The sequence below is a fragment of the Rhinolophus hipposideros genome, assembly GCF_964194185.1.
Source record: "Rhinolophus hipposideros genome assembly, chromosome: 25".
Taxonomy (NCBI): Eukaryota; Metazoa; Chordata; class Mammalia; order Chiroptera; family Rhinolophidae; genus Rhinolophus; species Rhinolophus hipposideros.
The window spans coordinates 25,787,202-25,812,542 of NC_138071.1; the positions used below are offsets into that span (position 1 = coordinate 25,787,202).

Below are 25,341 nucleotides of genomic sequence, written 5' to 3' on the forward strand. Positions count from 1 at the left end.
ATATCTCTGAGCCACCTCCTCCAAGTATTACCCAAAATAGGGGATTCGGAAATAAGGCAGGAAACACGAAATCAGAGGCCCCTGGCTAGCACCCCAGAAACAAGCCCTCGTAGCAGGTGTTCGTGTCCCTTCTCGGGGACACTAGCGAGAAGTAATCCATGCTGCTTAGGTCTTTCTTCTCTGTTCCTTCCCCACCTTTTCCACTTCACCCCCAAACATACACTGGCTGATGAAACCCTTTCAAACTCTGACAAAGCCAATTGTGGCTTAAAAATGGAAATGAACCAAAATCGCACAGCAATACGTGAAGGGACATTAATGCTCTAAATTCCGTGTGTAGGGCCCAAGCTCCAGCCCAAATCAGTGGTGCTTTTAATGACTTACTGGTGAGTGTTGAACACATTCGGGTCCCCTCACACTTGTCACAAGGCACACGGAGTTGCAGTCTTTCATTTTAATGGGCCTCTATTACACAGGTCCTTAGCTGCCAGTGGGATGACCACCCGCTAAGTGTGCAGCAAAATAGCTCACGTGGACCCCAAAGAAATTACCTTGAAGTGATTACGCTTAACCATGACAAATGCAGCAGGGTTCATCTGAAAAGGGATGGCCATCTGGCAACACAGTGAGATGATATAATGTGACATGCATGTCCTTAAGCTTTTCAGGTTGAGCTTTCCTTGCCTCATCCGATTTAATGCATTTTCTCTTTGAAATGTAAATATTTAAAATGCTGCCAATCCTCTCCCTTCCCTGGTTGAGAATGTTGGGCCAGGTCAGGGGACTGTCACTGGGCAGCTTACCATTCTGTCTCTGTATGTAGCTGCGGTAGCCAGTTCCACCACCTCAGAGATACACGTATATACGAGCGGATGTATCTGAAGGGGAACAGCTGGAAGTAACGTATAGAGACAAGCTAGGAACTTAATTGCACTGTGAGCTCAGTACAAATAACATAAAATGACCTCCAAAAAAGCGAAGTCTATCTGGTCTGGATCCGTAGAAACAGTTCAGGAAAAGGAAGGTATTTCCGCGGTGCGGGTCAGACCACATCTAAGAACCGATTTCACGTCTGTGCCCACTGCTTGAAGAGTTGCACTATGCCAACACATTTTTATTGAGGACCTACTATGTGCTCGGCCCTGCCCTGGGCCCAAAGGCACAAGAAATCTGAAAGTCTAAACATAGAAATGTGATACTTTTAAATATTGTGGATTATACATACCATGGAATACTGGTCCTTCATGCAAATGATGGTTTATTTGTATATGCAATAGCAAAGAAACAGTTTCATAATACATCATTAAGTAATGAAAAGTAAATGCAAAACAATGTGTTGTGGGGTTCCATCCAATTTTTGTAAAAAACTGAAAGACTACCTACAAAATTAACATTAATTATAACCAGATGGTATTTTTTTCTGCAAATCTGTACTATTAGTTTTCTATAATGAACATATATTGTTTGTGTCTCTTTTAAGTGCTCTAAGAAGATAGATTAAATTGTAAGAAGTACTTAGGGGGTATCATCACTGTGAAGCATTGTAGAATTGCCTATTAGTTACATTGGCATTTTGCAGTTAGCTTTTTTGACCGAGCAGAAATAGATGGAGGGACAGCAGCAGTTACCCGTGTGTGCCACTAGATGGAACCAGAGCAACTATTTAGCCACAGAAACTAAGCAGCCTTTCAAATATTTGAGATCCTCTGGCCAGAATAAGTGTTTATTAACGATGCACTTGAAGTTATTAAAAAAAAAAAAAACTTTTCAAATGTATGGTCGAACACGCCACTGTTTGCTTTAATAGTGTTTTGGACTTTTGTTAAATAGTATTACCGGATACCCATGCACTTGAAAACTCCCCAAATTCCTGAGATGTGACTCTTCACCTTGACTTTTCAATGACCTCTAGGTTTCTAGTAAACAATTTCAAGATTCAGGTATAGGTACTCCTGAATAATTGACGATCATTCCTCAGAGCCACTCCTTCTCAATGTGGAGAGTGCAATTAGCTCCCTCCCTCGTGCTCTTTCCTGCCACCCTCTAGAGGTCCCCAGAACAGGCTGGCCTCCTGCAGCTCTGCCCATCTTGGCCGTTACTGGTTACTAGCCAGGACCCAAGAGTGGTTCCAGTTTCTGGAGTCTGTACTGCTCGTACTCAGTTCCCACAGGAATACCCGTCCTGGACAGCTGGGCGCAGTGCTTTCTTCTGATCCACACCTTTCCTTATGCTCACCTTAGCAGGTATTAAACTCACTTCAGAAAAATGAAAGGTGACAAAAGAGGGTTTTCGCAGGTGGATACAAGGAAGTACAGAAAGCTCTAGGAGCTCACAGCTGGGGAAATAATACTAGACATTATGGGTTCTGAAAGTCAGCTAAGGCAGGAAAAGCTACATAGGGACAAAAATTACCAGAGAAGTCCTGTGATTCTGGTACACCGTTGACACTTTGTCCATAGGGAATGTAATCACAAATGTGCTTTGCTCCCACAGCCATTAATGTAAGCTATTTCCATCTGCTTCATTTTCCCCTCCCTCTGCTGCCAGCTCATCTCCCCTCTGAAAAAGCTGGTGGGAATGTGTCTTTGTCTCCTCTGGTCTCTTATGTCCCAGCCCTGTGGCAGGATGAACTTACCCTCATTTGGATAAGAAAGAAAACTACCGTGTTTCCCCGAAAATAAGACCTAGCCGGACCATCAGCTCTAATGCATCTTTTGGAGCAAAAATTAATATAAAACTCGGTCTTATATTATTATAAGACTCGGTATTATATTATAATATGTATCATATTATATTATATTGCCCAGTCTTATATTATACCCAGTATTATATTATATTATATTATATTATATTATACCCGAATAAAACCGGGTCTTATATTAATTTTTGCTCCAAAAGACGCATTAGAGCTGATGGTCCAACTAGGTCTTATTTTCGGGGAAACACGGTATGTATACTTACCCAACTTGAATCTCAGCATTTGAATATATATATACTCATATACCTATATTCACATGTAAAATATATGTTCATATTCATATTTGAATATATATGTATGTGTGTTTATGTATATATATATACATATATATAAATATGTGTGTGTGTGTGTATATATATATATATATATATATATATATATATATACTGAAGATCAATATTGGTCTATTAGCTGATAGCACCAAAATAAGGCAGCAAGAGGATCCTAAAGAAAATTCCTTGCTATAGATGTAGCATTTTCTATCTCAGAGGTCAACCCTAGAGATGGAATCAAGCAAATTTCCTTCTATTAAAATGAGCAAGGATCTTAAATCCAGCAAGTCCATGATCCACAGAAAATGTGCAGACAGTGGAGAATAATTCATAAAGGGTCTTCACTTACCAAGTTCAAAGTGTTTTCAAATAACTGCAGCAAAGGAGGAGATGGACTTCCGTTTCCTCAGGCTGGTATTTCAGAGTCAACACTGAGGGAATAAGATATCCCAAAACCAATTTCAAAGGGTAATGTCATCCTCCCCCCAGGAAGATTTGATTCCAGTGCAGGCTAGTGACATTCTTCTACAAGTAACTTTTGTTTTCTTCCCGCAGCTGGATCATTATCCTTCTGTGAGTTACCATCTGCCAAGTTCATCTGACACCCTGTTCAACTCTCCCAAATCGCTCTTTCTAGGAAAAGTCATAGGTAAGAATTTGGGGCAACTGGCTTGTGTCATAAATTTTAAAGCTGCTAATGCACCTTTGAAACCCCTTGTGATTGGTGGTCGAGGCTCCTAAGTCAATGATGGCGATGGAACCTGCATTCTGTGGTCTGTGACGTAAACGGAAACACATGTAAAGGCAAGTATCAGCTCCCAGCTCCTTCACGGAACATCTGCTCATTGGTGGTGAAAGACTGCCACCCACTAACAACATGTAATTGAACTGTTTCTTGTGCGAAGCATGTCCACGTGATTCTCTCTTCCTCTCACTCTTGAGAGTATTTCACCTGGTATTATCGGCAATTCAGAAGGCGAATTGGAAAATTGTGACAGAACATCCTCCCCGGTGTGTGATGGTGGCTTTAAGAGTCACTGTTGTCCTTTTCTTTACTATTGATCATCAGTGCTCGCTGGATTAAAATATTGATATAATGAAGTATTTTTAAATGATTCATCTAAAGCCAATCTTTTTTTTTTTTTTTTTTTTTTTACTATGAGAACATATGTTGTGGACCCAAAATGGAAATAGTAAGATGGTGGGTAATGTGCTGGCCGAAAAAAAGGTGACTCTGTGTTCAGTGGGTGGTGGTGATCAGAACGGTATTAATCGTAAAAACTCTTCATTTAAAACGACGGGTGGGGGAATGATAAGGAGAGAACAGGAGACCCAACCTATAATCAAAATAACAAGAATGTACACTTACAGAGAACTTACTGCAAGCCGAGCTCCACTTTAAGCACCTTAGATATATATGAACTCATTTCATCTTCATCGCCATTATATGAGATAATCAAGATTATTATCTCCATTTTACAGATGACAAAACTGAGGCACAGATAGATTAACTAAATTGCCCAAGGCCACCTGTTTAATAAATAGTGGGACCAAAACTTGAACCCAGACAGTCAGATACCTCTATGGTTGACTTACCAATGAAAAGAGAAACACAGGAAAAGAAGACTTTGGCAGCAGAGGTTGAGCATGTGAGGGATAAGCCCTGTATCCTAGGTCAGAGAGGGGCCAAGAGCAAAAAGTATTCCTGGCCTTAGAACCAGGAGCCCAGCAACAGGCAAGACGGCAGGCAAGCAGAGTTTCCATGAGGCCCCAGAGGAAAAGCCCACGTCCTCAGTGAAACAGCGGTGGGGAAGCGGAAAAGGAATGAGGGCGAAACTTCACTGACCACCTCCTGTGTCAGGCATCGCGTTAACCATTTTATACGTGTCAGTGTGACAACTAAATGTCACAACCGTCCAATGACAGAAGACCTGTGATTGTTATTCTCCCTTTCCAGATGAGGAAACTGAGGCTGAGGAAGGTTGATTTGCCAAAGTTACTCCACTAGTATGAGATAGAGCAGAGTTGTGAAGTTAGGTCTTTCTGTGAGAGTCCACCGTCAAAAGAACTTGTCACTGAGAGTCAAGAGTCATCAGGGCTGCAGCCGAAAGGCACATGATGTCACTGGGTAGCGACAGAAGTGGCTGTTCCTTGTAGTAGAGCCCAGGCATTCATAAGCGCATATAATACTCTGCAGACCACTGCTACCTTACTGTGTCGAAGATGGAACCAAGTTTCAGAAAGAGCGGCAGTTATCTCATGAAAACAGGTTTCCCCACAGCAGCACTGTTGCCTTTTGGGGCCAGATAATTCTTTGCTGCGGGGACTGTTCTGTCCATTGTAAGATGCCTAGCAACACCTGTGGCCTCAACCCTCTAAATGCAAGTAGCACCCCCAGATGTGACAACCGAAAATGTCTCCAGACATGGCCAGATGTTCCCCCAGGAGGCCAAAGTCGCCACCAGTTGAAAACTCCTGGCAAAAGTCCCCCCACTGGTGGTTGGTGGTGGAGCTGGGATTGGAAACAGTGATGTGTGAGGCCAAGAGTTGGGCAGTGCTCCCTCGTACCACCTGCATCTGTCAGAATGATGAAGACACAACGAAGAGACCTGATATCCTAAAGATAAACTTTGTTAATACAATGAAAGGAGTCATAGCAAGGACCGAAGAAGTCACATGGGTGCCTGGGAGGCTGTGACCGCCTCCTGAAGCCACATTCCTTACGTGTTGGTGACGTTAGTCGGAGCAGGCGTGGGGAGGAGTCTTTTTAAGTTTCCCTTTGAAAGCAACACGTAACTTCAGTGAGAAACAAGCAATATGTATTCACCAGCTGTGTAAATATTCGTGTGTAAAGATGGAGTGAACTTCAAACAGACATCTCATGTACTCCCGTGAGGTTTGGACACCCCTGGAGATCAGGCCCCCACGTTGTTGCTGAGCCGGGTCAGCTGCTAATCAGAAACGGATCTCATAAAGGAAGGAAAAGGAGACGGATCTAAATAAATAATATGCCTTCACATGAGTTCTTTGATGTGCACTGCTGGAAAAAGGACACATAAAAGGGTGGAAGAAAGCATAGCTGATCGAGGACAAGCATGATCTTTCTAAAGGGAGTGGGGGAAATTTATTCTGGAAATAAAAATGTGATTGCTGTCCACCAACATCAGAACTTTAGAAAGAGTCATTACATTTCTGAGTTTTTCAAGAAGTTGGGGCACTAGTAGCAAACAAAACTTCACAAAATACAACTTTCAGCAGACCATTTATGTCCATTTTTTGTATCATTTTCTAGCTGAGTGATGCCATCAGCTTTGTGTATCTAATTTTCAGCAACAGATTTAATCATCTCTCAAGAAACCTTTGATACAAGGAGAAGAGCATAATTGGAAGCCTGAAGCAGGGTCTTTTGTTTACTCGCGGTGTTTTTGTTTTTGTTTCTGTTTTTCGACATTTCTACCAATGTCTTGGATAAAGACACAAATAAGATGTTTATTGCATTTGCAAATGACACAAAGCTGAGAAGCATGGTTTAATAAGCTGGATAATGACAGTTCAAAAGTATCTTGACAGGCTAGAAAGACAAGATAAAAATAATGAGATGAAATATAATAAAGATAAACTTAACTCCTGCACTTAGTCCCCCACCCAAACAAAAAAAAATCACATAAGTAGAAAATGGAAGACTCCTGAAATCATGAGAAAGACTGATGGAGAGTTTTATAGGAGCCAACATTATGTGGTGATTGACTTTGAAATAAATACAGTTACTGGCCTGCCTTCATAAGAGAGTCGTGTCCAGAGCAGGAAGTAGTGTTAGACCTCAGCTGGGACGTCCTCAGCACCTCAGTTTAATATGACATTAATCGTCAGAGGAGAGGACTAAATCAGACAAAGAAGCCATAGAGGAAAAATCAAAAGACCTGAGGATGTTTTATCCAGAGAAAGACGTGATTTAAGAAAAGTAAGAGAATCTATTTTCGATCTTTGACGGCTAGGTGAAGAAAGGATTAGTCCTGTAGAGGCTTAGCCAGCAGGACAAAGGAGACCAGTGAGAGGAAGATCTCAGGTCTCTGTGCGAAAGAACTCCTAATAGTGAGAGACATTAAAAAATGAGCGGCCACTATTTTGAGTTAGTGGACACGCAGTTACTGAGTATTCAACAAACACTAAATGGACATTTGTCCTGTACTTTGAGGAGCTTTCTGAGGCTGGATTGACTGAGACTGGATTAGAGAAAGCCTAAAACTCTTGAAACAGTAAGATTTGTGATGGGAGTGATTTTCTTTGTTTTGTTTAAAGGGAGAAGTGCCGTACTAAAGTAGGAAGGTTCTCCTGTTCCATGAGGGAACTAAAGGGGGAATTACGTTCGGAGTTTCTTGATAGCATATACTGTTAGGATTGTATTGTAGACATGAATTTAGAAGAATGTCAAGACACGCCGCTCATCACATCGCGATGAATTCCGCGTTAGTAACTAGATAGCCTCTGTTTTCAGGATGGCAATATTCAGTTGAAGGAACGGGGCACCGTGGAGGAGAGATTTTTCAGTTCTCTGCTGCTGTACCGTCCACCCAACACCTAGTAGCTGAGCGACACTCACTCTGTACAAGTCTGTGGTCTGACGAGGTGGCTCTTCTGCTTCCTGTGGTGTCGGCTGGGGTGTAAGGGTGACTGGATGGTCCAGAGTGGCCTCAGTGACATGGCTGCCCAGGAGTCTAGCTGAGACTGGCAGCCGGGGGCTCTCAGTTCTCCCTAACGCGCCCCCCAGCACGCACGGCAGCAGGGGCTGCTCCCTGCATTGTGGCCGGGGGCTAAGAAGGAGCGTCCAAACCCCAAAGGAGAACTGGAGGGGTCAGAAGTTACACGCATCCCTCTGCCCATCGGCCCAAATCTGGCTCCAGTTGGTATTCCAGGACAGGAGAAGCAGACTTCTGCTTCTTGAGGGCTTCGTGGCAAAATCTCACCAAAGGAGCACGTGGGGTGGAGGTATTGCAACCATCTCTGGAAACGCCATGTCCTGGGAGCAGAATCTGAGGAACCACAGCAAGATTCGTTCCAAGTGGTTGAAACCAGAGTAAGGAGAGGCCAGTGAGAATAATGCAGCAGCAGGGAGGAAGGTACCCCTCACAGTAGGCTTTATAAGTAGGTCCGGAAGTCCCAATATGCCCAGGGCAGTCCCAGTTTCCTCCTCCCAGACAAGAGTGAATTATCAGGAGTGCCCACTTTCTCACTGAAATTGGGACCCGACGTAGAGTGATAAATGGTATGATCACCTCCCTCATTTGGGGTTCTCCCAAGAGGAGTCCCGAGATTCCAGGCAAGCTGCAGCCCAGGTTCCAGGCAAGAAGAAGAAGCCTCTTGGTGGAGAAGAGGCAAGGAGGTGGGGAGATGAGGTGAAGGCACAGAGACAGGGACTTGAATGCAAGTTTAGTTGGGACAGGATCCCAGGAAATATTCGTAGGGGAGCGGAGAAATACAACAGGGCCAGGAGTGAGCCCTCTCCGACCCCTTGCCATCGTGGGCAGCCAGAACCCAGGACCTGTGGCTGGAGACTGTGGGCGAGTGCAGACCAAGCCTCGGTGTCCCCCGAGACAAGCGGAAGCCAGGGGCAGCGCTCCCTCCTCCCAGTGCGGCTGGGTCAGGGCTGCGTCCAGGAGTGTTCACTGCCCAGCAGCCCCAGCTCGCCCGCCTGCCCCTGCGCTCCCACCCAGCCTGCTCCCCCCGCCCGAGAAAGCACAGAGCGCAGGCCTCACAGCCAGCGGTCTTTGGAGTCAGAGCTGAATGCAGAGGCATAAGGCAGGGCTCTGCACTTACTTACAAGTCATGCTAAGGCTTTGATGTTCTCCTGGGGGGGAAAGGGTGTCATAGAAGCGTTTTTTTTAATTATTTATTTCTTTTGTTTTCAGTTGCGGTTGACATTCAATATTATTTTGTCTTAGTTCAGGTGTACAGTGTAGTGGTTAGACATTTCTATAATTTATGCGGTGATCCTGTGACTGGTCTAGTCCCCACCTGGCACTCGACACAGTTATTACAACATTACTGACTGTTCCCTGTGCTGTGCTTTACATCCCCATGACTATTTTGTAAATGCCAAGTTGTACTTCTTAATCCCTTCGCCTTTTTCACGCAGCCCTCAGCCCCCTCCCCTCTGGTATCTATGAGTTTGCTCTCTGTATCTAAGTCTGTTTCTGTTGTGTTTGTTCGTTTGTTTTGTTCTCTAGATTCTATATATAAGTGAGATCATATGGCGTTTGTCTTTCTCTGTCTGACTTATTTCACTGAGCATAATACCCTTTAGGTCCATCCATGTTGTTGCAAATGGTAAGGTTTCGTTCTTTTTATGGCAGAGTAATATTCCATTGTATATATGAGCCACCTCTTCTTGATCCAATCACCTGTTGATAGGCATTTGGGTTGTTTATGTATCTTCGCTATTATAAACAGTGCTGCAATGAACATAGAGGTGTCTATACCTTTGTGAATTAGTGTTTTGGAGTTCTTCAGGTAAATACCCAGAAGTGGAGTTACTGGGTCATAAGGTAGCTCTATTTTTAATTTTTTGAAGAACCTCCATACTGTTTTCCATAGTGGCTGCACCAATTTGCAATCCCACCAACAGCGCATGAGGGGTACCTTTTTTCCACATCTACACAACACTTGTTGTTTGTTGATTTATTGATGACAGGTGTGAGTTGATATCTCGTGGTGGTTTTCATTTGCATTTCTCCGATGCTCAGTGGCATTGAGCGTCTTTTCACGTCTATTGGCCATCTGTATGTCCTCTTTGGAGAAATGGCTGTTCAGGTCCTCTGCCCATTTTTTAAATGGATTGTTTGTTTTTTTGGTCTTGAGTTGTATGAGTTCTTTATAAATTTTGGGTATTATGCCCTTATCAGATATATCATTGGCAAATATTAGAAGCATTTTGTTAATCAGGAGAATAACCTTGATCAGATTGAGACTTTAGAAAGATAACACCATCTGCAGAGGGGAAAATGCATAACAGAGTGAGTGAGAGGCTGAAGGGAGACCAAATTGGAGGTTGCTATGGTTATAACAGAGTCGCACATGGTCATGCACAAAACAACTTGAATATGCAGAGAAAACGCAGTGTCCTTATTCGCCTATGATGATCTGATATTCCTTCTGGACGTCAAGGGCAAATAAACAAACTGTCCAGTGTGGTTGACAGCTGAGTCTGACATGATCATTTCAACAGTGACTTCTAGCTGTACTCTGTCCCTCTGGAATAAAATGTTTAGTCTCTCAAGTGGCCTTCCCCACCCCTGCCTCCTTCTAAAAGACAGTGACAAAGGGTGTAGAATATAGAAGGGGACGGGCAGTGAGAAGTCGCACCTTTAGTGTTCTTTTGACAGCATCACGGGGAGACAGCTGGATTCATTCTGATCCTTGAGTTTGCATGACCTGCCCTCTCCTGGCCACCAGCGCAGGGTCCTGTGTCCACCTGTCGCGGGGAGCTCTTCTGGCCTTAAATGGTGGAATCTGTGCCGGATAGTCATAGAGTCCCTCTGACTCAGGCCGTGCGCCTGGGAGCACCTGCCATCTCTCCCTTTGCTTTCTTCTGTCCCCTCAGCTCTCACTTGAGACAGACCCCTAGTCTCTGCTGTGTCCTTCACCCTTCCTACGGCAGATACCAGCACCACAAGGCAGCCTCATGGGAGAACCATCAGCTTCATCTCCGGATCCACTCCTCAAAGAAGGACAGGCTCGTGAGGCCAGACATCCTGTCTGCTCACTCCTCCTCGCCCCCCCACCGAGGCTGGGCTGGCCGTGTTGGTGCAGGACCCCCCCCACAGCAGAGTCCTCCAGCGTCTGTCCGGAGTCCCCTGCCGCAGCCCTCTCCCTCACCCATAGCAAACACACTTCTACGTTCTGGGTCAAAGCTTAGCTCTCCTCTCTCCCTCTCTGTCTCTTTTTGGCGTAGTCCTCTCGAGCTTTAAAAAAAAAAAAAAAAAAAAAAGCTTTGCTTTTACTTCCTGCATCAGCTACTGGAAAAAAAGAAAAAGAAAAAAAAATAGTGCCATGTAAGAAACAATCCCAAAACGCAGTGGCTTAAAACAGTAATCACTTCTTTCTCACTAATCTGTGGGCGAGTTAAGGGTCAAATGGCTCTGTGGTACACCTGTCATCCTTCTCCTGGGAACGCAGAATTAGCTAGCTAAGCATCGTCATCTCAAGCCAATGGCAGAGGCCCAGAGCACAAGGCCGCTCGTCTTATCACGCCTGCTAACATGACATTGTCCAGAGTAAGTCACATGGCCAAATTCAGAGTCAAGGAGAAGGGAAATGGATGGCTCTTCAGTGGGAGGACAGCGAAGTGACATGGCAAAGGGCAGAGAGCGAGAGGGAAAAATGGGGGACATGAATGCAATCTGCCGCATCCCCTTTCATCAAATTCTCCCACAACAAAGGAACAGCTGGAAGCGGGGGTACTGTCTCTGTACCACAAGAAAAGTCTATGACCTGCTCAGTCCTTGGTGGGTTTGGGACGAGGAAAGGAATCGGGGGAAATCATTGATTCATTCCTAAGTGTGTTCAGTGCTTCTATATGTCAGGTGAGAGGGACAGAACCATGACTGAAACAGAAAAAGGCCCTGCCTTTATGAAGCATACATCCCAGTGGGCACGGACAAAGAATGAGAAAATAATTGTGAAGCATAACGTTAGTAATAAATGCCAGGAAGAAAAATAAAAGAGGATTGGGGTAGAGCGTGTGAAGATAGCCAGGAAGTACTCTCAGAGGAGGTGCGTTTAAGCAGAGGCCTACAGGCAGAGAGGGAGGGCGGTGAGTGGACATGTGCAGGAAGCACTGCAGGAAGACTGGATGGCAAAGCGAAGCCTGGGAGGCTGACATAGAGACGTGCTCAGTTTGTTCAGGGCACAGCAAGAAAGCCAGTGTGGCTGGCAGGCGGTGATGGTCCGACAGAGAGGTAAGGGACAGAGCAAGGCCTAGCCAGCAGCCAGACGGTGGGAGGCCAGGTGGGAAGTCACTGTGGAGCGTCTGCCCTTTGTTCTAAGTGAGATGGGGTGCTACAGAAGCTTTTGATCCAACTCTGACATTACAAGTGTTGTTTCAGCTGCCGTATTAACTATTTTGGGGCGAGCGGGTAGGGGCAGGATGGACAGCGGAGACTGGGAAAGTCCCAGTGTGGAGTCCAGGTGGCGAAAGTGGTCTTGCGCCCAAGCAATAGCAGTGGTAGTCATGTCAGAAGTATCTGGAATGGGAACATAGTGAAGGAAGCATCAGAGTATTTGGTGATAGATTGGGTGCAGTGGGTGAGAGAGAGATCACAGATGGTTCCCCAAGTTTTTGGCCTGAATCGCTGGGGAAGTGATGGTGCTATTTACGGAGAGCGACACTGGGAGGGAAGTCATTTGGGGATTGGGAGATAAAGATTAAGACTTCTGTTGGGGACACGTGCCATACCCTCCCAGTGGTGCCTGTCCTGTGGCACATGTCGGAAATGACCCTGCCCAGAACGAATTCCGCCTTCCGCATCCCTGACCACACCCGTCCTCGGCAGATGGATGTCTCGGGTTGCCTCGGACAGGGGTCGTTACTCAGAAAGACACACAAGAAAAGGATATTAATCCATTTCAGAATATAGGTCCATGGAAAAGAGTCCATGGAGCATTCCTCCATGCTGTGGAATACTACTCAGTGACAAAAAGGAACGAACTATTGGTGCACAAAATACCTTGAATATATCTCTAGGGAGTTATGCTGAGGCAGGGAAGTCAGTCCCAAGAGGCATAATTAATGATTTCACCTACATGACATTTCTGAAACAACAAAATTTTAGAAATGACAGAATAGTGGTTGCCAGTGCTTAGTGAAAGGGGTGGGAGGGAGGAGGCAAGAGGGGCCATGGTTTGGAGTATAAAAGGGCAACACAAGGGATTCTTGTGGTATTAGAATTATTCATTATCTCTGTTGCAGTGGTAAATACACAAATCTATATTGGTGACAAAATTGTGTAAAATTAAATACACTCACACACACACAAATGAGTACAAAGTCTGAATAAGATCTTTGAATACTGTCAATCTCAGAATCCTGATCGTGACATGATAACAATAGTTTTGCAAAATGTTTCCTTTGGGTAAAACCTGGCAAAATATACAAGGGATCTGTCTATATTATTTTTTTTACCACCGCATGTGATTCTGCAATGACCTCAATACCGATTTCAATTTTAAAAAAGTAATAGAAGTCAAAGACGATCTGGACTCATTTCTTCCTGGGCGGGGGTTAGTGGCTCCGACGGGCTAATACCTCAGACACGCAGAGGGCCGACCCACAAGGAAGAGGGACGTGCCATGATCCCAGCGTCATCTCCTTGTTCACTCTTGACTTTCCTGGCTTCGCCACTAGAGACTCGGAAATGTACAGGAATTAAATATTTATCGACAGCTTAGAATTTTGCAGTTCTTTCGGAGTTGTGATTGAAGGGCATGATTAATATAATGCGTTTCTAAAAATGGAGACAGAGGAAAACGTGGTAGACAGAACTGCCTGCTACCACTTTCAGAAAGAGTCCCGGCTGGCAGCCAACTGCCTTGGGACTGCTCTCTGCCTCCAAAGAGGAGAACGCAGCAAAATTGATAAATGAACAAATGACAAGTAGTGCATTGGAATTTCTGCTTAGTTGCCTTTGGCTTTTATTATCATGATTAAAGAAGAAGTAAAACACTGATGAGAAAGCTTATTTAAGTGATAGGTGAGAAACAATATTAAAACTGAAGAGAAGCACTTATATTTAATTTTTCCTGTCCTAAAGAAAATTTAACACACTCTTAATGTCCACTGTCTTTTCAAGGCTGAAGCAAACCTTGTACGTAGAAGGAATTTGCCCAGTGAGTTACAGTTTTGAGGTTAGCTTCTCGTTCTTTTTTAATTGCCTTAATAACTTCCATTCTTAGAAATCTATTGGGATTTTTTTTCATTATTTATTACTTTCATAGACTCATAGGAGGCCCTAAGAAATCATTTATTTAAACCACGTCATAGCACAGCTCAGGAAAACGAGGCCCACTTAGGTAAGTGACTGGCCCAAGGTCACATAGCAGGTTGGTTCAATGTCCTTTCCAGAATAGCACACGGTCAGTGTCATGGTAATCTTTGCTTGCCACCCAAACGGGTCTTTGAGAAGTACAATTAATGATTACAGCATAATGATGTAAAAACTCACTCTCAGCATCCAGATAAAACAGCCGTAAAAGCAAATCTTTTAAGAAAGTTTAGGCTGGAAGAAGAGATCACGGAGAGTGAAGGTTAAGAATGGAGACTCTGGCGTCAGACGCCGGACTCCAGCTATCCCACCTGCTAAAGGAGCATCAGCAGGTTTCCTGCATGTCTGAGCTTCAGTTTCCTGACTTAAAAAATGTGGGTAGTAGTAGTAACGACGGCATACACCTTATTGAGAAGATTTAAACTGGTGTCATGATGTAAAGCACTTCTCAGTACCTCGCACATAGTAAGTGCTCCGGACGTGTTAGGCAGGGGTATGACATCTCACCTTTGACTGATTCAACAAAGTAGAGGAACTGGCCCACCCAAGGTCACCCAGGTAGCATTTGATCCTCTCCCGCAAGTCTGCCACATTTCATGGTGCCTTCCGCAGCACAAACATCAGCTGCCATCCAGCATCACTGCTTCTTAGCACCCAGGGAAGGAGAACATTGCATGTTTGGGAGAATGGAGTCTGGGCTTCAAAGGTCCTTTGTATAGTCTTGCTGATGGCCTAGAATTTAATTCCTGGAGACCTTGAAGGTTAATACATTAGAATGAAAAGAAATCAAGTCACTCTTCACTGAGATACTCTGAAGGACAAACTAGAAAAACACAATGAAAGGTGGACAGAAGACGCAGGTTTAGCCAATAAACTGGTGCTTCGGACATTCCTCCAGTTGCTGTATGGCTGCGTTCAGAAAGGCTGGCCTCCTCGCAGACTTTTCTATAACAGTTGAAGGAAGAATAGAGAAGTCATAGAAAAGTAAGTGTTTGCTTAGAGAAGTTATGCACCTCTTAAAACTCCATAGAGTGTGAATAATCCTGCTGCAAGAAAAAGCCTTATGTGTTTACGGCAGATATTTCTCAAAACTTATGTTTTCTAGCAGCAAGGATAGCTAGATTTTAAATATGACACCTCCATGCTCTGGAAATAAGACAGATAGACTCTGTAATCTAAGATTTATTTTCTTCTGCTTTTAAATGTAGCAGTTAAAAACCATAAAGGGTGCATATCTTCACAAGTTAATCTTATAAAAGAAACTTTTCAATATTTTTTAATTCATAGTTCACACTACTTCTCCCAGATAAATTCATTCTCAAACTATTATTCCATCTTTAGTGTCCATGAGGGATTAACATTCAAAGTATAAGCTCAGAGGACAAAGCAAAGTTATAAATCAGAAACAAAGAGTCAGCTTTATTTAACAGACTGTCCTTCAGTCGCATCTACAGTAGCTAAGCGGATAAAATGAGGAATGCTGTCTGTTGAGTGCTTACTAAATTCAGCTTACGTGCCTACTTAAATCAACATATGCCAAGAAGTCACATAGCTCGTAAATGGTGGAACCAGTTTCCCAGGCTAATCTTTCTATGGTTTTTTGTCTGTGTTTGTTTTAGGAAAGAGAAAAGTCCCTGGAAGATAGACATAATATATTTATCTGACGTTTCAAAATGAGGGTCAGATCAGTCTCTGATAACATTGTGCTCTCCTCTCTTCTTTCCCTCCATCTCCCCACATCAATCCTAGTGTCCTCAAACTTTTCAACCAGGAAAAGTCTCCAGGCCATCTGGAACCCTCATACAAGCTACCCACACACAGAAAGACCTGGCTTCACAATCCTAGTGAATACAGGAGGTAGGGAGGAAAGAAATCAATCAAGAAGCACAGGTTCAACACAAATCATATGCGTAAATTAATTTTTGTCAGCCTCATTAGTATTTTTTAAAACACTAGGTTTTTATCGATTTCCCTTACTATTAGTCATGTGAATCAAGCTCTAAAACATGTAAAATCTTTCAGTTCTTTTTTTAATAGTACGGTTATGTAAATTAATTAATATAAGGTATAAATGGAGTCATGTTATTAATTTAAAACAAAGTGACCTAGTCTTGAAAATGATTTACGATCATGTGGCTTTATAGTTGAAGGTTTGATTTTACAGCCATTTTTAAATTTAATTAATTGACCTTATTTTTTTTAGACTAGTTTGTTTATAGAAAAATTGAGGGAAAGTGCAGAGACTTCCACATACCCCTCTCACCCTTTCCTACATGGATGCAGTTTCCCCTTTGGTTAACATGTTGCCACGCCAGTTATTTTTGGTATTACATACTTCCCACAACATAGTTCCTGTGTCATAAAGGGTGAACAAATATTGACACAATATTATTAACTGAAGTCCATGTTTACATTGGGGTTTACTCTTTGTGTTTACTTTCTATGGATTTCAATAAACGTATAATGACTTTTATCCACCATTATAGTATGATACGGAATAGTTTAACTGCCCTAAAAATCCCTTGTGTTCCAACTATTCTTTCCTCCCCACCCCCAGCCCTTGGCAGCCATTGAACTTTTCATTATCTCCATCGATTTGCCTTTTGTAGAATATCATTTAGTTGGAATCATACAGTATGAAGTGTTTTCAAACTGGCTTCTTTTACCTAGTAGTGTGCATTTAAGTTTCCTTCGTGTCTTTCTGTGGCTTGATAGCTCATTTCTTTGTATTGCTGGATACTAGTGCAGCTTTGTTTTGCTGAGGGTTAAAAAAAAAAATCAAGAAGCTACGTTCGAACAACCATTATAGGAAAAAAGTGGAAGTCGTAAAGAAAAACAGTTGCTCAGCTTTGCTCGTAATTGTATGTCGCTCACAGTTCTTTGACTAGTTAGTGTCAGTGGCAAGCTGGGTGCCACCAATTAAGTGTTTTCATTTCATGCTACGTGTGCTATATTGGCCTTCCTTTTGCTGACTCACATTTATAATCATATGAACCCCCAAGCAACTGTTTTTAACAAATGCATATATCCTCTTTAAGATAACATAATGCTATTGAATTAAACTGTGGAGGAGAAAACACACCAATAATTTACTTTTGCATTTTCTGTAGTTCTATTCATATTGTATGTTACTGAATTGTCCCTATCTGTTTTTGAAAATCGTTGCAATCATTTCCCGTGCTTCCTTTCCAAAAGAGTCAGGCAGAGCCAGTTCATTTGAGATATCCGCAAAACCTTTCCACCAAGACGGAACACTTTTAAGGTTCAGAGAAATGACTCACACACCACAGTTCAACTAAATTTGGCAAGTATTTCTTGCCCAACCTCTATATGCTTGAGGTTGGCATAGGGAGCTGTTTGTAAACTTCCTGTTAATTTTATTTTAACTTTTTAAAAAGAACAGATTAAAATATCTTCTTCTTCCATGACAAAAAAAGAAGAAAAAAACTCAAGTTTGTATATTAAGTTTTGGAGACACCAGAGAGGAGAACTGTACCGAGAGTGAAGGGATCTCCCTCTAGCATGTCTGTCTCCCTTTGATTGTCCCAGTCTTGCAGAGATGCACCATTTTCTACATCCATCTTTTGTATCTTCAAAAAATCCACTTGTCCCCAAGCCCCAAGAAGGTCACTGTGACCTCCATAGCTGTACTTAAAGAGCCATTGTGGGAGGATTTAGAGGACAGACAGCAAATCTTTTCTGGAAAAAGAAAGTTGAAGGGACCAAAGAGTGAGAAGAAGGGGTTGGATGCTGACCGAAACATGTGCTTCCAAAAGCAAAACCAGTCAGTTCTCTGTGTGAGCAGTGACCTGAATGACAAGACTCCATGTCACTATGACATCTCAGAGGGACAGCCCTCATGAGACTTTTTAAAACAGATTCCTACCCCCAAGGTGAAATAACAAAAATTGGAAGCAGTCTTCTACTGGCGTGCAGCCAACAAATACCGAATTATGGTTGTTTTCACCCACTCTCATTCACCCTCACTCATAAAACTCTGATGCATGCCAGATTCCTCTCACTTCCACTCATTCTTAGAAACAAGATGATCAATTGCACACACACACACACACACACACACACACACACACACACACACACTCTCTCTTAGCAGCAAAACAGCCAGTTCATCAGTCTGCTGTCTGCCACGCAGTGCCTCATGGAACAGCTCCCTCAGGCCAGGTTCTCCGGACTTTGGCTGGATGGACAACCTCCCTTGTTCTCTTTACGCAGACGTGCTTCTTTACCAGAGGAGGCGTGCCACAGAAACACTGCTGGGCAGGCAGCAACTGGCAGCTGACATGCCCTCCCTCCCTGCACGCATGCATGGTGTCGTCAGCAGAAACATCTGCGGACGATGAGCCTACTTTCACACAAGCATTTTAAAACCTAGTTTATTTTTTCAAAGACGTTTTTCCTTTGATGACAAACCACACTTTTTAAGATAACTTCTTAATTAATGATGAAAATTCAGGGGGGTCACTAATGAAAATGTATAATGTGTATTATAACCAGTGCCTATTTTCTGTGTTATAGGCAGAATATAAATGAGTTCCTTTTCTCAATCAATAGAAAGCACATGTTATGTTTAAATATTCACAGCATCCTAGATTTATATCTGTTTCATTCTTGTATATTGTCTAGGTACCAAAGGTTATTAATTAAACCATTTGTCTAAGGTCTTAAAGTTAAAGATAGAGGAATTACAATTATCACTAACATAATGAATCCTTCTGACACAAACCATTTAAAAATTTCACAAAATGAAACTCTCTAAGAATCTATTATTACCTTTCCATTTAGTTGAATACAATTATGTGTGTGTATATACACTTTAAATGTTGTGAAAACAGTGATGTATTTAACTCATAAATGATTTATTTAACTCACAAGAATAATGTAGGAAATTTAGAAACTTTAAATTGTAAGAAATTTAACGTTGATCTTGTAAAAACCAAATCATTATGCTGATATTACTTTTATATGAGGAACTAAATTTAAAGACTCTGCATCAAGCTCAGGCTCTTCTTTTATCTTGGAACCAGCCCTTTCCTCCTTAACTTGTAACTATAGTAACAAAAGCTATTTTGTAAATGCACTTTTCAGTGTCCACAGAAGAAACACAGTTCAATCATTTTTTTTCTGTCTTTTAGACGTTTTTGACAGTTAACCTGGAGTAGAAATTCTTAAAGTGCACATAAAAGACAGGATGATTATTTTAATTGATTGTTTTTAAAATCTCCCGAGAGAGAAAAAGAGAGGGGGAGGAATGGAAAAAAGAAGTGAGAGGGGAACAACTTCAGACATTTAAGAGATTACCACTGTAAAAAGCAAATATCCTTCTTCTGCAAAAAGAGGGGATTAAAGTTTAGATTCAGGAAGACCCATTTTGTTATATGTATATACACCAAAGAGAGTTATTACAGTCAGGCAGATGACAATAACAAAAGGAAGGGAGGGGTGAGGCTTGGAGGGGAGGGGAGGGGTGAGGCTTGGAGGGGAGGAGAGGGGTGAGGCGTGGAGGGGAGGGGAGAGGAAAGACACAGAGAGCAAAAAGGAGGGAGGAAAGAGGTAGAAAGGGAGAGACCCGTAGCTCTTAAAATGAAAGGCCTCAACAAAATATCGGGCTCAGGTCAGCGTGACCTGCCTTGCAGCCACGGCAGGGCGGTCCTTCAAACAGCTGGAGACACTGAAGGCCTCAGCTCTGCCCACTGAAATGAATGAGTTGAGGGCTCCCATCCAAGGCACTAAGACTCTCAGATGGATATTGGGGGAACCTCCACTGGGTGGGTACGTTACAGCCCCTGACCACAAGGAACCCAACTGTGCTAGAACGAATCGGGGTTTATTGCCTCCTTGCCACAAGGAAGATGGCACACCCTGGGGACCCGAGGGGCATCTGAGAGATGCTGAAAGAACTTTTTATAGGGCTTGAGTTTGTGTTTGGTGATAGAGGGGAGGGTTCAAAGAAGCAGGAATTGGCTCTGGATTAGATGCTCTCGGGAATCAGGGGTCTTTTTGTGATTGGGCGCTTGGTATTTTTATCTAGAACATAATAGGAACCAAGCAGGGCTAAAGCTGTAGTGGGAAGAAAAAAAGTAGTTAAAGGTATTAGGCAGGAAATGGATACGTTTGTTTATTTTTGTGGTCTGGATATTTCTTTTGTCTATGCTGAGACGTGACTGTATGGTGACTTCATCTTTGCCTCACCCTTCCAAGGTCACAGAGTGACCTTGCCTGATAGGTCTATGAAATGGTTTGTGTTCAGCAGAACACTGTGACCTGACTGCACGTGCCCAGACAGGTCTCAGTTACCAAGAGCTGCTGTTCTTTCTCATTGGAGACCAAGGATGGGAGGACACAAATGACCAAAGGAAAATTAAACAAATTTTAAAAAGAAAAAAATTCAAGAAAAGCAAAAGTTTCAGAAAAGCACAAGTAATCATAGCAAACAATATAGTGTAGTATAAATAGCATTTGCATGTTCTTAATAATACAAAAACTAAATTTTGATCTCACCAAAATTATAATCTAGCTGTTTTAGAAAGAGTGGTGCTTGTGATTTAGAGAGGTACGGGAGTAAAAGAGGGCTAAATCCTCATCTTGCATATTGGTAGATCAACAGATAATGCCTGAAAATGAAACCTCATGAAATTGTAAAATTACTATGTCATTTGGAGATATGGAAGAAAATTTTTAAATCAGCCTAACGGGTTGAAAATGCTTGGTGAGGGGAGGAATCAGAGGGCAGAACATAGAAAATTGTATAACCATTTCTAACAATCCTTGGAGAACTGTTTATTTAACCATTTTTTTTTCTATTTTTAAAAGAATGAGTAAAGTAGCCAGCTGAAGAGAATGGGAAAGCAAGGAGAAGGGAACAGAATGAGAAAAGGACACGGTTTGTTAGGAACTAAAGGCAGCAATTTTGATAAAGTGTGATGGAGGGGAAGGATGGGCAAAGCCAGCTCAGACGGCACCATATTTCCACACAGGACAGAAAACGCTTCGGGTGACCACATGTTTCTGTATTGTTCACAGTGGCACACAGATGCCATCAGTAATCACTGTGGCCACCAGCACCACCGTGTCGGACCTTGAGCACGTCACTTCTTTTGGGCTTCAGTTCCTGCCTCATTTCCCCAACATAATTGTGTCACAGGTCAAAATGAATATTGGGCGTGTGGATGACTGGAAGTTTCACATCCTCTGAAAATGCACAAAATGATTATTAGTCTTTGCCCAGTAACTTTTTAACATAAGCTCCCTACAAACACAGAAAATGCTGTGAGCAACTGGCAGAGGAATTTTTTTTTGCATTTATTCACTTAAGAAAAAAATATTTAAATACATTTTGGAAAGCTAACACCAAATAATAAAAATCACCAGAGGAATTGATTTGATGCTGTATATAGACAGATGTAAGGAAGTTAAAAAAAAGAACAGAAAAATCTCTCCTAAATGTAATGTTCTCACCGAAAGGCCTCTGTCCTTGAATTTCCATTGAGAGGGCTGCACAGAAATAAAGGATTTTTCAGAAACACACATCTTTAGAGAAAGGGTGCAGGATGTGGAAAGGGAAAAGCTGTTCCAACTGTTTTTGCTGAATTGTTCTCTTTCTCTAATAGAGCAGGGAAGTGCTGAATGAGACTGGCTATGGGAAATCCTTGACACGGGAGCTTTAAAACCTGACATTTCATAATGTAGCCACGTTCCAAGGATTCCCAGGGGACAGGCATACTTTAGGGAGACATGAAGTTATGGATCAGATTTCCTACTCTCTGGAAAATACCTAGAGACGTGGGGGGGGGGGGCGGAATATAAATGCATTGTAGGGAAAAACTTCATAGTTTCATGGTAGTTTGGTATTTTGATTAAATATTGATTGTATTTGGAGAGCATCAACATATTAGCTGGTCAACAGCCATTTACGAAAACGTCCGGTGTAGACGTGGGTTCCACGCAGGTGGGTGGTTTGGGCACAGGTGAGCAGCCTAACCCCAGGGGGTCCGTGGAGCAGTAAGGAGTCAAGACTAGTGGTAGAAGGCTCTTCCTTGTCCTGTCACTGTGAGGACGCACTGAAGACGATCCACAGGAGACCCTGAGGGAGTCTGAATGGAAAAGACAAGACGGAAGATCTGGCCCAGCCACAGACTAGCTGTGTGGCTTTGGTGAGTCACCTGGGCCTCAGGTCTGCCTTATGCCACCGGGGCTCCCTCCTCTGCAAAGTGAAGACATAAGACTAGCTGCTCTTGTCATGCCTGCCCCAAAGCTCCAGGATTCTACCCCAGTCAGCCAGCAGACGTGTCTGGGAATTCCCACTGCCGGACCCTATCTGTGCTGGATGTTGGGACTCCAACAGTGATGGGCCTGGAACCTGCCCTCTGGAGGTCACAGCAGCTAGTCAAGTAGGCCAAGGAACATAGAACGGACGCTGTAAGAAAATCCATAGAGTAGTCATGTATGTAATGAATTCAATTGAGAAAGCTTCTCAACGCCATGAGTTCAGCTGGGGGAACTTTACTAGAGTTGGGGTATGAATTAAGACCCATGAAGGCCTGGATTTGGTTAAGGGAGGAGAAAATGAAACACTGTAGGCTCTGTGCTTCCTCCCCACCTGGCCCTGCCCCAGCTCAGCCTCCCCAAACTGCCTTTCCTGCCCCCATTTTCTCCTGTGCACCTGGAATCCTCTGTCCGATGATCTTTGAGCCCCCATCCACCCCCTCAACATACTCATAGAACGTTCCCACCACTGAAATTACACTTGGTCCTGAGGACAAGAGCTTCCCCAGATCCCATAATTGGAAGTGGTTCATCTTCCAGGTAGAGGATAGGAGGTAGGTTGGTATTTTTTCCACCTTCCCAGTGGGTTGTCATCTTACCCATCTTTGTGCGCCCCCCAGGGGTCGTGCAGAGCTCCACCCATAGTAGCTACTCGGTAAATACTTGCTGAACACACTTAAGTAGCATAGCCAGGCAGAAAAGCAGGGGTGGACGGCCAACACTCTGAGAATTAGAAGCAAGCATGTCCTCCAGGAGCTTGGAGAGATGGCCAGCTGACTCAGCACGCATGGGTCCCAATGGGCCTCTCGGCTTCAGTGATTGGCCCTGCTGCCACTGAAATTTCTGCTGAGTACGGTCGTAAATATTAACCTGAGAACTTAATAGTGAGGATGGCTCCTTCTTTTTCATGTCCCAGACTCAAGGACAGAAATATGTGCTGTCACGTCCAGAGTATAATAGCAATCTATTATCGGGCATTGTGCATATAAGAAAAGCACATTTTTCCGGGAATGTGCCCTTGTTGTTTATCTTAAAGCCGTGGATAGAAAATGACCTTTGAGATTGCTGGGAGAAAACCCAAAGTGCTGCTAAATTGGAAACCTGTTTAGTGGTGAAGACAACTTACCTCCACATTAATTATGGCTGCTCTGCCATTTCAAGATTACATCAGGAAGGAAGCGTTGTCACCAACTGTGGTCAATGGATGGAATGTGAGTCTCGGCTGCATCCCTTTCAAATAAATAAATTGAGGTTTGCAGAAAAGTGGAGATCACTTTTGGTTGAGTAAAATAAAATCTGGTTAACTAATTCTGGAGTTGTGGATTGCCTAGGAAGCTACAAATCTGCAACCTCCCTTCCCCAGATACATTCAAAGTGTTGGAGAGGAGTCATTTAAAACCTAATGCTTGACTTCATGCCTTGCTTTGTAACCAAAACTAAACATTACAAGGCAAAAGAGAGGAAAGTTGACTCGAAGAAGGAAATTGGATTGTGAATACATAAGATGTCCAAACACCAAAAGAGGAGACCTAAAAGAATAGAGGTAATTTTTGCAATGTTTTTGTCACCACCCTGGAAAAAATGGTCTGGAACCTCTAATGATTCATGTCTACACTCGTTTTGTATTTAGCGTTTATTTTTAATCAAAGCAATACAAGTACTATATTCAAAGTGCCAGGTACTTTTATATGGCTTATGAGGAAACACAGCCACACAATTTTCTTTCTTTTTTTTTTTTATTAAAGTTTATTGGGGTGACCATTGTTGGTAAACACACAGAATTTTCAGTGGTGGATTTTTTGTTGTTGTTTATTTGTTTGTTTCTTCTAGTGTTTGTCTCCAAACCTCTGAAGACATTTATTTGACACTGAAGGGGTCAGCACACTTTTCCTATAGTGCCATAGTGAGTATTTTAGGCTTTGAAGAGACGGTAAGGTCTCTGTTGCAGTTACTCAGCTTTGCCATGGTAACATGAAAGCAGCCATAGACAATACATAAACACGTGGGCATGGCCAAGTTCCAATAAAACTCTATTTACCAACTTAGGTGGCTGGCCTATAAGCCATAGTTTCCTGACCCCTGGGCTAGTTCTTGAATCTCTGTGTTTAGTTCGTCACTATCAGCTGACTTTGTACCGTGGAAGATGAAGCCAACAGTTCCCATCCCCAGTCCCTCCCTCTATGTGCTTCTTGTGTGCCACCCCTCCCATTGGATGCTTCACTCGCTTTGGCTAGGTCGTCTGTGCTATTTACATTGTTACCACTTGATGCCTGCTATTCATAGCTGAACCATATAATTACATTTTCTTTCTTGAACAATATTTTATTGTCCTTAGAAGTCATAACGATCGTGCTTTCCTGTTTATTTAATTTTCTGGGAATTAAGGATGGATTCAAATTCTCTCCCAATGTTTCAAATCTTCTCTCAATGTGTTTTCCTAAGATACTCTCTGCATTTCATTTTGTTAGAGATGTCTATCCTAGAGCATTCTGACTGGAGAGGCCAACTGTCAACTATGCATCGCCTTTCTCCATCATCATGGGGATTCCCTTTGGCCTCTAAACTGTTGGAGCCCCACCCACCACCCCATCTGGCTTCCCCACCTCTTCTTTCTCAGTCTATCTTATGTTCCATGGGGTCATCTTTTGGTAGCTTCCTGAGAAAGGATGCATGGGAGTTACATTTTCTTAAACATTACAAGTCTGAAAATGTCTTTATTCTGCCTCACACTTAATTGATTGCACTCGGTATAGAATCCTTGATTGGAAATTATTTCCCTTCTGAATTTTGAGAATTTTTCAGTTGTCAGCAGTGTTGCTCTCAGGAAGTTCAGTGCCATTTTAATTCTTGACCTTTTACTTAAATACAGTGTTTTTCTCTCACAAAGCTCTTAGGTTCTTATTCTTCTCCCACATTTCCTGAAATCTCATGAAAATTATTCAATTTTGACCCTTTGTACTAGATACTCAGTGGTCCTTTCAACATGGAAAGT

The 25,341-nt window shown here is 42.9% G+C and overlaps 1 protein-coding gene across 1 annotated transcript in view; it reads left to right on the forward strand.

Moving 5' to 3' along the window:
* Positions 1 to 25,341, forward strand: part of CNTNAP2 (contactin associated protein 2) — a 1,518,236-nt gene that overhangs the window by 1,425,216 nt on the left and 67,679 nt on the right. The window contains exon 21 of the mRNA XM_081038748.1: positions 3,586 to 3,679. Within this exon, the coding sequence (XP_080894874.1) occupies positions 3,586 to 3,679 (94 nt within the window). The remainder of the gene's footprint in view (positions 1 to 3,585; positions 3,680 to 25,341) is intronic.